The 13,414-nt window shown below is 36.1% G+C and overlaps 2 protein-coding genes and 1 long non-coding RNA gene across 5 annotated transcripts in view; all 3 read right to left on the bottom strand.

Annotated features, from left to right (window-relative positions):
* Positions 1-1,421, bottom strand: part of LOC131527777 (uncharacterized) — a 33,101-nt gene extending 31,680 nt beyond the window's left edge. The window contains exon 1 of the long non-coding RNA XR_009267741.1: positions 1,368-1,421. This is a non-coding gene — a long non-coding RNA (uncharacterized LOC131527777). The remainder of the gene's footprint in view (positions 1-1,367) is intronic.
* A 1,614-nt stretch (positions 1,422-3,035) lies between these two features.
* On the bottom strand, positions 3,036-7,023 carry vrtn (vertebrae development associated). 2 transcript variants are annotated; one of them, XM_058756098.1, is made up of 2 exons: positions 6,891-7,023; positions 3,036-5,571 (listed from the first exon to the last, which is right to left on the bottom strand). In XM_058756098.1, exon 2 carries the CDS (start codon positions 5,567-5,569, stop codon positions 3,527-3,529), a length of 2,043 nt encoding a protein of 680 aa, XP_058612081.1. In that variant the 5' UTR covers positions 5,570-5,571; positions 6,891-7,023; the 3' UTR covers positions 3,036-3,526. The 2 variants fall into 2 exon arrangements, with proteins under 2 accessions (XP_058612081.1, XP_058612080.1); XM_058756097.1 differs by having other exon boundaries at positions 6,811-6,999.
* Positions 7,024-10,669: 3,646 nt separating this feature from the next.
* On the bottom strand, positions 10,670-12,874 carry LOC131527490 (uncharacterized). Of its 2 annotated transcripts, none has more exons than XM_058756625.1 (6): positions 12,732-12,874; positions 12,062-12,385; positions 11,606-11,650; positions 11,136-11,228; positions 10,976-11,046; positions 10,670-10,892 (listed from the first exon to the last, which is right to left on the bottom strand). In XM_058756625.1, the coding sequence occupies exons 1-6, from the start codon at positions 12,805-12,807 to the stop codon at positions 10,767-10,769; spliced, it is 735 nt and encodes a 244-aa protein (XP_058612608.1). In that variant the 5' UTR covers positions 12,808-12,874; the 3' UTR covers positions 10,670-10,766. The 2 variants fall into 2 exon arrangements, with proteins under 2 accessions (XP_058612608.1, XP_058612609.1); XM_058756626.1 differs by having other exon boundaries at positions 12,119-12,385.
* Between the last annotated feature and the right edge of the window lie 540 nt (positions 12,875-13,414).

Raw genomic sequence — 13,414 nt, 5'->3', positions numbered from 1 at the left:
TGTTTGTCTCTTAATCACAGAGGAGAGAGGCCATTAGGGAGGTGCAGCGGTGAGCAGGATTTCACAATGGAAGTCATTTGGTCATTATCAGGGATGAGGTTAAATGAGAGAGTTGGGTTTACTAATGAGGTGGTTTTATTACAGAAGAGACACGAGGCATTATTAGCATGCAATGGATGGTACTGATGTTTGCCAATCTCTTTCTTTCCTTCTTTCTTTCTATCTCAGGTTTATCCCACTAAGACAACCCATGTAGCCCCAAAGCAATCTCAGAGGGGTGCCATCACATTTCTCTGATGGAAAAATCCTTTTAACGCCATAAAACATCACATATGCGATATCTACAACTCTGTACAGAAGGCAAACAATTATTGCAATGGTAAATGAATGGTAAATTCAGGTGCTGTCTGTATAGATTTCACCGTAAGTGCCTCTGAATGGCATAAATGAAAGTTGAGAGCAAATTGACTATCAAATGAGTTAATTAGACACCTTAGTGATGAAAAATAACAAGAAATGAGACAAATTTTTGCAAAAAAGTTAGTCAGTGCTTCTGGAAATCTTTCAGGGCATCTGGTGGGGTTTTCTCAGGTATATGCACGTCACGCATTGTGAGCAGTACAACAAATTACTCAAAATGAGCAGGAGCAAAGCGCCATATCTAATCTAGCAAAAGTGTGTACAATTAGTCAGAGCTGACTGATCACCTTAGACAAATTAAACAATTGTATAGCACACAGTTAACACAATCTCCAGTCCTTCTGTTTGAATGCAGTGACAAAATATGTCCAGCTGGCAGTATTATTCAAGTTTATCTGGTAAATGAACCTAAGACAATCTATGTTGGGATGTAGGGATACCATTTGTCTGATAAAAGATTATATGGACTAGGATTATCAACAGTTCATGATCTGTCCATTGCCCTTCTCAAGCTTATAACAGTTTATTTTTCCAGTAGCCCCTCACTGCAGAACAAAGATCTAGGAGGCGGGGTTGGATCCACATATATGGGGTGGAGATGGGTTAGGTATATGTAGGGCTGGGTAATGTGTCGAGTTCGATACTTTTTAGGCACCGACCGAATTGCCTACCATAATAACACAAAAATAGGCAATATAATTATGCTTACAATGAATGGCAAGTGTTTACTTTTACAAAACACCCGTATAAACTTACTTTTACTTGGATATGTTCAGGTCACAGACAGAGAAAAAAAAAAAAACTGTTAAATAGACATTATAGTAGGCAAACTTGTACGTCAGGAACAAACCAAATTAAATAAAGTACATTTATGTATTAGCATTTTGGTCAATTTAAGTATCAAACTGTACAAAGCTTTTCCCCGGAAATTAAAAGAAAGCAATTACCTTACTTCTTGAGGAAAGCGTCTCCTAAACTGCAGCATCATCATCAGATTCGCGCTCATTTTTGCACTCTGCACGCGCGCTAACGTAACCAGGTAACAGTAGGCTACAGGTGATTATTATTACTATTATAAGCTTTAGTTCACCTTTTCTAAATTCAACAAAGATAAAATTAAGCAACTAGTCATTATTAAAGACTACATTTAATAATTTAATGATTTAAGTTATAAACTTTTTTGGTTTCGCTTTTTGATTTTCTCAAAACCATATATTTCATTAAAACTGTGTATTTTGATAGAATTATTTTTTGATTAATATTAATTTGTAAAATACTGGTTATATGGGGTTATTTTAGCAAGCCATTGCAGAAGATGCTCCTAAAGAAAGCCCTCCACTGCCATCTAGTGCATTTATATCTAAATGCTCTTTTTTTTTTCATGACGTGCAACAACATCTAAAGAGGTTCACAGATGCGTAATTTATGCATGTATTATGTATTTATACTTTTTAAACCATCAAAAGAAACCAGAAGAGGAAGAATACAAGATTAAAAAAAAAAAAAAAAAGCTTTTGCTTTATCTCTTATAGATGGTCTAGATTCTGTCATCACTGAGGATTCTCATGAATATCTATTGTTCCTTTCATCTGTCCATTAAAAAGGTGCAATTAAAAAAAAAAACTGACTCAAAGAGACATATTTCGGTGGCTTTCTGACACCCATAAAAAGCTCCTTTATCATGGTGCTCATCGTTGAAGGCTTGACCCTTCTGTCAGTTATTTTCATGCTTTTGTGAGGTAAACACTTACTGAAGCGGTGTAAAATCTCTGTCTGAGATGTGCTCCAAAAATATAAGACAGACATCACAGTGTTGATGAGATACACCAGCAAGTCTCAGAATACCTTATTTGCCATTTTTAGAACCAGTTACACCTTGAGAAAATTTTTTAACTTAGGCCAATATTGGGCTAATTTAAACAACAACAGTTTCATACCAAATGCTACTGTACTTAATGATCTGCATGAACTGAAATATTCAACATTTATTCTCAAGCATTTACCCGAGAGAATGTTTGTTCTTAAGAGTACAACTAACACAGAATTGTATTAAGAAATTAACTTAAGACTAAGTAGTTAAAGTTTCTGATATTGCGTAAACACCTAAAGAGTAAACAGAGGGTATAAACCAGGTTTTATTGCAAAGAGCAGCTGATCTCATACATGAGAAAATTAACAAAATTAGCTTTGTGCTTATCAAATTCATCAAAATGATCCAAGGTGCACATTGTGAACTCATGTCATTCTTTTTAGACAAGTGTAACCGAGAGTTACAGAACAATATAACCCTGAAGCTGAAAAACGCTGGTAAGTTAAAGACAGGTAGTTAAACACAATAACTTTAGAAAACACTTAAAGAGTATCAAGTCAGAGATTACCAAATATTTACACCATTAGCAGCAAAAAAAGTAAACATGTGAACTGAAACATGATCAAAAACAATGTGCAAACTGGCAACAATTCTGTAACATTCAAGTATGAGGAATCCATTTCAAATTTGCCACATTTCCAAAGCAGAGATAACATTCAATTGTCAGTATAAAAATATAGGCCTATATGTATAAAAACCAAAAAAAAAAAAAAAAAAAAACACAAAGACATAAAGAAGACTCCAGGGTACGAATTAAAATACTATACTTTTTTTTTTTTTTTTTGTTCAAGAAAAATCGTCAGCTGTAATTTCATAGTTTAAACTAAATAAAACAAAATAGCAAAAATTTAAAACAAGTCAAAAACAATTGAAAGGAAAAACAAGAAATAGAATGAACCTAATCAGAACATAGAACTCATTTAAATTGTAAATATTTGGGGGATGGGGGGGTCAAAAGAGAGCCATTTGAAAACCTGATAATGTCTTTGAACTGCCTTTTGCCTAGGGGCCATCAGCACTTACTGTAGGTGGACACAAAGACTGTCTGATTTCACACACACGCAAATGTCCTTGAGCTAGAACCAAGTGGTCAAATAAAGAAAAGGGACAAATAATTAAGATGCATGAACTGCAATTATGTGGGTGACTCTAGAAACGAACAGTCAGACTCAGAGGAACATTGCATTGTGAACTATAAAAATCAACTTTACAGCAGTGAGGAATATAACAGAGCATTCAGCCATGAATTAATGGCACCCCGTGATGCAGAGCCCTTTTCCACATGTAGTAGGTGGAACGGGGAGTAAGAGGAAAGTAAGACCGGAATTCTTTGAATGTGGGAAAGGACTTCTCTTCAAAGCGTTGTTGCAAGAACAACTTTGCTTTGGCCTTGAAATTGGCCAGTGCCACGACATCCATCACAAACATCTGTTCATTACTGGACTGGTCAGGCAGAGATTCAGGCAGTGTGAATTCAGAGGGACTAACTGTCTGTCCATTCAGGCAATCGATGTTCCCATCAAAAGAAAACATTCTTTGAGTTTTTATCTTTTCGAAGACGTCTGGCGAGACAACCAAGCTCTGGGATTTCTCCGTCTCAGACATCATGACCGGCTTCTTGGCTTTCCTGTTCAAAGAATCTCTCCAGAGCCAGTAGAAAGAAGAGGAAACCGAAGGGAACTTGAGCTTGAATTTGATGAAGGACATCTTTGACCTCTGGACATGCATTTTGGCTTCTTCCCTTAATGTTTTCCTCCGGTGGTACGCCAGCCTCAGGCTTCTATGCTTGCGTCTGGAGATCTTCACTCTTGGTGACAGCTTTTGTCTGTCAAACTTAGCAGGGGACACTTGACTTCTGGGACTCTGGGTTTTATCGGCATCTGAACTTTCCTCGCTGCTACCTGAGAGCTCTTTGAAAGGCGTAAACAGCATGGCTTCCCTCCTCCAATTGTAGTATGTAGATCTGGAGATGCCTGGAAACCTTCTTTTGAAAATTCTGTAGGGGAACGACATGTTTGCAACAATACAGTTCTGCAAGCTCTTCTTTGCCTCCTGCATCAAAGCCACGTTTTGAGCACGTTCTCCTTCCAGTTTCTCACATTTGAAGGCCAACATGTTAGTAAAGCTCGCTTGGCTGGGCTTCTTCTTGACTTCTGGTGAGGACCAGTAGTCCTGTTCAGTGCTGTTTGCGGGACTCAGCTCCCCCGTGGAACTGCCCGAGACACTGCAAGTGGACACAAGCTCTTGCTTCCACGCGTAGTAAGTGGATCTTGGAATTTCTGGGAAAAGCTGTTTGAACTGGCTGAGGGGAATAAGCTTCCCTTGCTTGTAGGATGTCAGGAAGAAGTGTTTGGCCTCATACCTGGCAACCGATTTCTTGTGATACTCGATGCTTTGCCTCTTCCAGCGGTAAAATGTACTCTTGGTGATGTTGAACTTGTCTTTGAGGTTGGAGTAAGACAAATGGGAGTCCTGATTCAGAAGATCCAGTGACTTCACCGAGGGCATTCGCTGCTCGCTGTTGGGACTTCCGATTTTTAGGTCGCTCGCATGAATCAAGGCCACAAAGTTGTGGGATTTGAAAACAGAGCCTGCCTCCAAGTCGCCCGACCACATGATATGAAGGGTCAAGGGCTCAACGTCTTTCGGCCATGTCCTCGGGCGAATGACTCGATTGAAGTAGGGCCGAATCTTTAAATTGTACATGGGATAAACCGAATAGATGTTGCACTGCAGGACAGATGCCAGTGCATACACGTGCCACATGTTTGCAAACGAGCCGGGAAAGCAGGAGGCCTTGACATCAGCATCGAAGATGGCTTCCAGCACTTGAATCGGCAGATTGAGCATGTCCTGAGACTCCTCGGTGCAGAGGGAAAACCTAACTGCCTGCAGCATGACCTTTGAGTCAATCATACCACACAGGTAGTATCGCTTCCACAGCAGCATCTCCACCACAGTTCTGACCTGCAGCTCCAGACTCAGGCTCGTAGAGCCCACCAGAAGCATGCTAGCTGCATCAAACAGCAGGTTTCCGTCTCCTTTGCAGACCAGAGGAAGCAAACCCGTCGGCGCATCTCCTGGATACAGTCTGTGAGCTACTGCGTCAATGCCCAGCCATGAAGAGATCTCAGAGCAGAGTGCTGTAGGAAGATGGAAAGGGGCCAGGACCTGCTCCACCTCCACAGCAACTTTAGTGAGGGCATCAAGACCCACACACTCTGTGGCCTCCTGCAGCTCCCCCAAGACTGAGAGCACCACCTCTGTCCTCTGAATCATGCCTACGCAAAAAAGACAGGAAGAGACAAGAGGATTAGCATTAATACATTGATATACAGATCAATTGCAAAAATGCATACATTTTGTTTTACTGACAGATGTAAGATATCTTTTAAGATAATCGCTACTTCAGCAGAAGTGATGAAAGAAAAAGAAAAACAACTTTTTTATGAAATGAATTAATTTAAAACATTTTTGTGCACTACAAAGTGGTATTAAGAATAATGCTGATTAATGTGAAATGACAAAGCTCCTTTGTAAAGAGGAGTAAATTGATTGTTTCTGCTGCAAATCCATACAAAAATTTAACCATTAACCCTTTTTTGTGACCAAAAAAGAGAGAGTCTAAAATAATTGCATGTGTACAACTATATACAAGAAATATAGAAAAATACCAAAAAATAAATAAATAATAATAATATTATATATATATATATATATATATATATATATATATATATATATATATATATATATATATATATATACACACACACACACACACACACACACACACACATACAACAAATGTAAGACTGTCTTGATTTCATGTTAACATTTTTTACAGTCATTTAATTACAGTTTGCTCCTCTGAAAGTTGCTGAAGGTGCAGAAAAAGAAGCATTAAATATAATATTTATAGGGTCTATTGCTGTGTCTCAGAAATCATGATCAGCATACAGGCAAACCCCGCTATTTTGAAAAAAAAACTGATGGATTCATATTATAAAACTGCAGAAAAGAATAAAAAGGAAATAAATATTAGTTCTTGGTTTATTAATTTTCCCACATTTGTCTGGTAAAAGAAATACTTCGCATGTATACTTCCACTGACTTTTATGAAACCTTTTTAGAAATAGCGTTAAACGGAAACAATTAAACGGTACAGCATTAGACTGAGAGGTCAGTTACAGATACTTTTCCATTAATGGGGCTGACAATGAAGTCCAAACGGACGAAGTCTCCCTTGCTCACACGAGAAAAAAAAAAAAAAAAATCAGTCATACAAAAACTTCCCAGCAGTTTCGTTACTTTTTTATCGTATACGGTTATGAATGAATATTTTTGTTAATTTGCTTTGAAAAAGCCAATTAAATGGACTTAACAAATCAAAATAACAGGAAAATACGCATAAGAGCACAAAACTGTTCTCATATTAACACTGAATTATTCCGAATAAATACAAACAGTACCGTAGTGAACTATATTCAAACGAACAAAATTATATACAGATACCTCACCTTGTTTTTGCGTTTCCCTCCCTTGAGATCTAAATCAACTTTGTAAAATTGTCAGGTATGGCAAACTGTGATCTACTCACAACTCCAAGTTTAATCCATTGTGTGAGGTGGACAGCGTGCTCATCATTTTAGGTGAAACAACGAGCGCAATCTGATCCCAAGCAGTGGAAATTTCACATGATAAGGGAGGGACCTCCCTCCAGGAAATTGTCAATCACTGAGTTGTGTTGAACCCCTACACACACACGCACACACCTTTAAGACTATCAGTGGAAACACAATGGTTTTATACTAAGATAATAATGCTTATACTCTACCCTTACATCTAAGCATCACAAACTCTTAATAGTAGTGAAAAACACAATCTGACTCATTTATGAGCCTTTTAAATAGCGAGGACCACCTCACAAAACACATTTTGAGATATTTCATGATAACTATTAAGGTATTTTCCAAATAATTTGTCCATCACTAATATGAAGAAACCTGTACTGAGGCCTCATGTCATTTTCAGTGTGAAGTATAAACAAAGGCCATCTTTTTATTTTTTATCATTATCACAGAAGACAGCGAATGATGTGAAAGCATTTTATATTAGTTAATTTACTGGGTAAATTAAAAATATATGGATAATCACTGGAAATGTATAATATTATGGCGTAACTTGCAGTTGCAGTGTTAACTATATTAAGTGTATTAATTTTTACTTTAATCTGTACTATTGGAATAGGACTATATTGGAAATGAACAGTCTCTCTAGACAGAAGTTTGAATTGTAAGTTTGTTGCATAGTTTGGCCTTAAATGTTGGCAATTACTTTACAAAAATGAAAAGATTTTAAATAGACAACAAAGTTTGAATACAGTCGATAGATTCCTTGGTAATTAAAGTTAAGCTTCACTGCACTTTTGGAGTCGGCCAATTATCATTGAGGAATGCTGGAAATTTCCATTTCCATAGCTCAACGTGAACTCCCTCAGACAATGGCTTTGAAGTGTTTTCTTTCCATGCCAAAGCCTGGGGTCCAGTTTCAGTCAGATGTAGATGGTTTTTTTTTTTTTTTTTCTGTATACCTGGGGATGTTTAGTGTAGTTCTCTCTTTTAATGGATTAGCAGGGCCTTGTTTTCCATTTTAACCCCCTTGAACACAACATTTATCATTCTCAAGGTTCAGTAAATCCAGCAGGTATGCTATTTATTCAAACCTTTACCAATTTATTCATAGTGCTGTATGTGTGCTGCTCATCTCACTAAAAACAAGTCAGACCAGCAGGCCACACAAGGTCAAGCTCACTTTTGTTTATTGGAGTTGTGCTATGGCAGACAGTGTGTGCAAATGGCAGATAGAGAGACACAGATCTGGGAAGGTGCATATCTGCATCTTGTTTCTTCAGGGTATCACTTTTAACACCTCTGGCTGTCCACCTTTTGCAGGCTTTTCACAGAACCTTTTGTTTCTACTGCTTCAGCCACACACCCCCGCCCGATCAACATCTCTCCTCCTGAATCTGCAGTTCAGTTTTTTGAATGGAGACAACCTGGTGCCAGGCTTAAAACAATGCTGAAATGTTACTATAACTTGTTTATATTAGTGCTTATGTCTAAAAATACATTATTATTACTACTAACTATCTTAAATGGCTAGTCCAAAGGTTGCAACTCAAATAAACTTAAAAGTCAACCAACATGTTTGTAATCTGGCCTGTGAGGAGCCTCTTAAAAATAAAGCTTCCAAAAAAGGGGGGTTTTCTTGAAATAACCATTTATTTCTTTTTTCTTTTTTTGGTGTGTGAAGTATATTGTATTAATCTGAAGAAGCTTCCTTCATTTTAAAGAACCTTTTGTGCAATGAAAAGTTTCCATGGATGTTAAAAGTTCTTTGTGGAATCATCAACGTCAATAAAAATACCTTTATTTCTGGAGTGTACTGTAAAAACACACTTAATAAGTTTGATAACAGACGTTGTTGCTAAAATGTGGATCTGAAATGTTGATGAGCCGTTGAGGGCTAAAACACCTCAAGTGTTCTCTTTCCATCCTGTGCTTAAAATGCAAATGGGGCAACATTGGGTCGGCTCCGGTAGTCTGCCACATGCTGAGGTTGTATGTATGTGCTGGGGTACGAGTCGTGCTTGTGTATGTTGGGGGTTTGAGGGGGGTCGTCAAAGATCTGTGGGACACAGACAAGGAGAGTCTTGCAACCTTTTGTTCTTGAGCTTGGCAGTGTGGACTCAGGCACTGTCAAGAGCAAGCCCTTGACACCTATTGGGTAATCTCAACATGGGTTCTGCTAGCCAGAGTTTGCTTTTAAACAGTATCATTAACCACCAAATACAAACTAAAGGTGTACAGAGATAAGGAAACACATTTCAGATGCCACTTCTCCTTATTTTATTTATTCATTCAATTTTATTTCCATATTTTTATTTATTTATTTTTTAAGGGATGAATAGGCTAAGATTGTTTTGTACAATAATATATGTTTAAATGATCTGCATGCTGGCTCAATTAAATATACTTAAACAAATCCTATGCCATCTTTTTTTTTTTTTAATTGTTGTCATCACATCAGTTTTACATGGATGTTTATATATGTTGGCTCAGTGTCTTTAACACACACATATAGTCTTCATTCAGATCATTATTTCCTGTAATGGGGGTTTGTTATCACACGTATAAATTATAAATAAAATGAAAATGGTTTTAATCCATGAAACTGAAGTACATCTTTGTTGTGTGTGGAATTAAACAGTTTGTGAATGTTTTCATATCACTTAGAAAGGTTTTATGAACGTTTTTGTGTATGTGTGGTTTCATTTCTCATGATTTCATAGAATTGTGGTTTAACTTCAACTTCACCCTAAATACGGCAATAAGGCATACTTTTCCAAATAAGGACTACAACTAGCTCAAGGATGTGAATTTATACTTGAGGAACTGGATAACCGATGTAGTCCTTATATAACAACTTGCTAGCAACTTACATTAAAAAAGTAAAAAAGGTATGAACAGAAAATAGTATGTGAAAGATCCTTTAAACCTTATTTTTAATCTTATCCTTATTTTTAATGTGTGTGTGTGTGTGTGTGTGTGTGTGTGTGTGTGTGTGTGTGTGTATTAAAAACATACAAATTCACAGGGAATCCAAATTTAGGAACCCAGACATTGTGATTGAATGGCTCTATTGGGACATACTGTATGACAAACTGCTTATGTGTAAAGTCAACTAAAATGTGGGTGATGAGCCACAGTGACATTTATCTGTCTTCAGATTTGACCCCACTGATTGTGGTTTGCACCTTTAGAAGCATTTAATTCCCCACCCCCACCCCATCAATAACCCTTACCTACAACATCTAACACTCATCAATGTGTTGTGTTTCTTTCTCCTGTTTCATATTTTTACAAATCCATGTCTTTTATTGGTTTTTGGTTCTCTGTTTCTTGTCAAGTTTGTGCCAGATGTAAAAAGAAAACTCTTTGAATTAATTTGACTGTTACATTTGTGGGATTGTGATGTTTGCAATCAAGTTCTTTTACAGAAGCTTAGAATGAGGCAGAAAAGAGTTCATCTTAATTTGATGAAGTGCATGAAGCCAAAATAACAAAGAAACAAACAAATAATTGTGATAAAAGATATACACAAGCTATGATTTCTGTAGTTTCTGCAAAAATGAACACATATTTCTAGGATGATTATTTGAAACACATTCCCTTTACAGTCTTACACTTTTAGTACACCTTTTAGTTGTATACAGTCCTAATGCAGTTATTTAAGATTAAAGAGAGAGAGATTAAATTAACTTGTGACTTGTGAGTATCCAGTGATCAAAAGCACAGACAGTGAGCCCATGGGAACATCACCCTGTGGTGAAAGAGTCATTTATTATATGCACTTGATGAAATCAACATATTTTATGATGAACAACTGAGGAGTTATTAATAGCATAAAACATTTACAGCAATTGGGAAAGTTTTATGACAGCATATTCAGTTTTTTGGTCTATGTCCACTTTGTCTATGTCCACTTTCCTTGGTTTCATTACATTGTAGTTTAACTCAGTGTAGTTCACGTCTTCACCCTGTTCAAGTAATAAGTAAATTAGTAAAGGAACACACCATTAAATCAGATATATGTGCTACATCCAATTGGCATTTTACCCACATTCTTGTGTTTATGTTCAGTAGTTTTGGTTTCAAGTTTTAATATGTTTTGATTTTCAGCTGATGTTCTCACTAAAAGAAAGAAAGTGCACATTTGTAGGGTTTTAAGATTTGTTAACACAGTTGTAGAGAATGAGACTATAAGGTGACCCGTGACTCACTTTGTGCTCTTCTTTGAAATCTGAGCCAAATGATGAGTGCAGTCGCTGACAAAGCACTGACAACGAGCACTGATGGGATTATAATCATTAGTTCTTTAAAAGAAGAAGAAGAAAACAACATTAGTTAACAACAGTGTTCCATAGGTATAAGGTCTTTGTGTTTCTATACACTAATGTATTACGTTTTAGTATGACAGTAGTATGCTTTTCTACAAGAAAGAAGATAATGCAATTAAAATTCAAAGGCTTATTGTTTTTAGGTTTTTTTCGACCAATACACCATACTGCATTTGCCTAAATGTGTTAATCCATCTGTTTTAGCCCTATCTACTCATGTTTACCTACTGATTTTAGAACAACGGCCAACATGGGATACAAATATAAGATTTCTGTTGTTGACCACTGTACTGTATACAATTCTCAATCATGAAAATAAAATTCATGGAAATAATTAGAGGTAGATAAGTAACCTTTTCTTTCATCCGTGCTGTCATTATTTTCCATGAAAGCAGCAGCTGAAAAAAAAAAAAAAAGATTTAGATATAAGGCAAAAATGTTGGTTAGGATTGCTGGCATGATGAGGGTTTATATATATATATATATATATATATATATATATATATATATATATATATATATATATAACAATATGATCCTTCTAGAATCAAAACTTTAACTACTGACCTGAGTCCTGACTAAACTTCAACAGCAATATACAGCAGGCAAAGGCAGTTACAACAAGAACAACGAAACTGGTAGAAATCTATTATTAATGTTAAATTCTGTTAATATAAAATGTACTTTTAATTTAATTTAAAAGTTTACACAAATTACCATTGTTTTCTAAAAGAGAAGGAAACAGGGGAAGAGAAACTGATAAATCATGCCATTGCAGTAAGTAAGATAAAGTTAAGATAATAGCTTACTTTTATTAACAATCAAGCAAATTCTGGCATCCGCTTCAATTTTGCTTTCATGCACACCTGAATATTGACGGCAGGTGTAGCATCCATTATCTCCAGCTCTGATTTCACTGATGTGCAGAGAGCAGTCAGGCATCACCAGACTCACTCTGCCTTCTCTCTCTGACTTGTCTGGATTGAGTTTACCAAGGGTGACCAACTCCATGGCAGGATTATCATTAGACAGCCATGTTACTTTACTGCAGTCTGTGTGTGTCACCAGATTGAGACACGGCAAACTCACATGCCCTCCAAGGACAACTTCCTTCTCTTCTACAATATCAGCACCTTAATGTAAACATAAACATAATCTTTACATTAAAAATAAGTGTTATTATGATCAAAAAGGGGGAAACCATAAAAACGTCTTTTAAATATGCATGACAAATGTGTAAAAATCACTACATAAACAGAAAATACTATCTATCTAGTAGCAACATACAACTCAATCTGAGATATTTTCTCATTATAGTTAGCATTCATTATTCATCAGTAAATCCATAAACCTCCTGAGCACAGATATCCTTGAAGTTACTTACCTGCCAACTTAATAATAAAAAAAACATATATAAATTATGAAATATATTATATTAGTTATGAAAACTATCCAATGACTGCCATTTTTCTTCATTACCTGCATTAAAATCAACAGTTGAACACTCAATCAAGTTGAACAGCAATCCAAGACATGTGCACAAGAGCAAAGTCATTTTTTCTCCTTAGTAACAGGTTTTGCTTTCAGTTCCCAGTCTTATATATATACACATTGTCTTTTGACATCACTTCCTCAGACTGTGTAATCTGTTTGACACAAAAGTGAACCCGTGATTTTTTTTTTTTTTTTCCAAAAACAAGACTGAACTCTTAGGTCAGATTCGTTTATTTTGGACACTGATGTTCAATCAATCAAGCAATCAAGCAATTTATTTATTTATAGCCTAAATAATTACAAAAAGTCCTAAATATTGTTTAAAATAATGATTAGCATAATCACTTGATTTCTGTGTTTTCTGTAGGTCTATTAGTTTATTATTTTTTATATTTATTGATATGCATGCACTTTCTGTATACACAAAGCTATGTTTGTATAAATTTAATAGGCTACTTCTGGCATTTTCATTTTGATACAACTAACTGATGTATAAAATGTAAAGAAATAGAGAACCACACTTACATGCCAACTCAATACTATGCAAGAAGCTTTCATTTGTGTGCCATTTGCTTACATGAAAAGCCAAATTCATTTTTATACCCCATTAGGTTACATGTTCAGCACCCTCAACCAAGTGCAGGTTTCAGAGGTTGAAGTCCTGAATA

This window comes from Onychostoma macrolepis, chromosome 20 (genome assembly GCF_012432095.1).
Source record: "Onychostoma macrolepis isolate SWU-2019 chromosome 20, ASM1243209v1, whole genome shotgun sequence".
Classification (NCBI taxonomy): Eukaryota; Metazoa; Chordata; class Actinopteri; order Cypriniformes; family Cyprinidae; genus Onychostoma; species Onychostoma macrolepis.
This window is presented reverse-complemented; position numbering and strand designations above follow the sequence as displayed.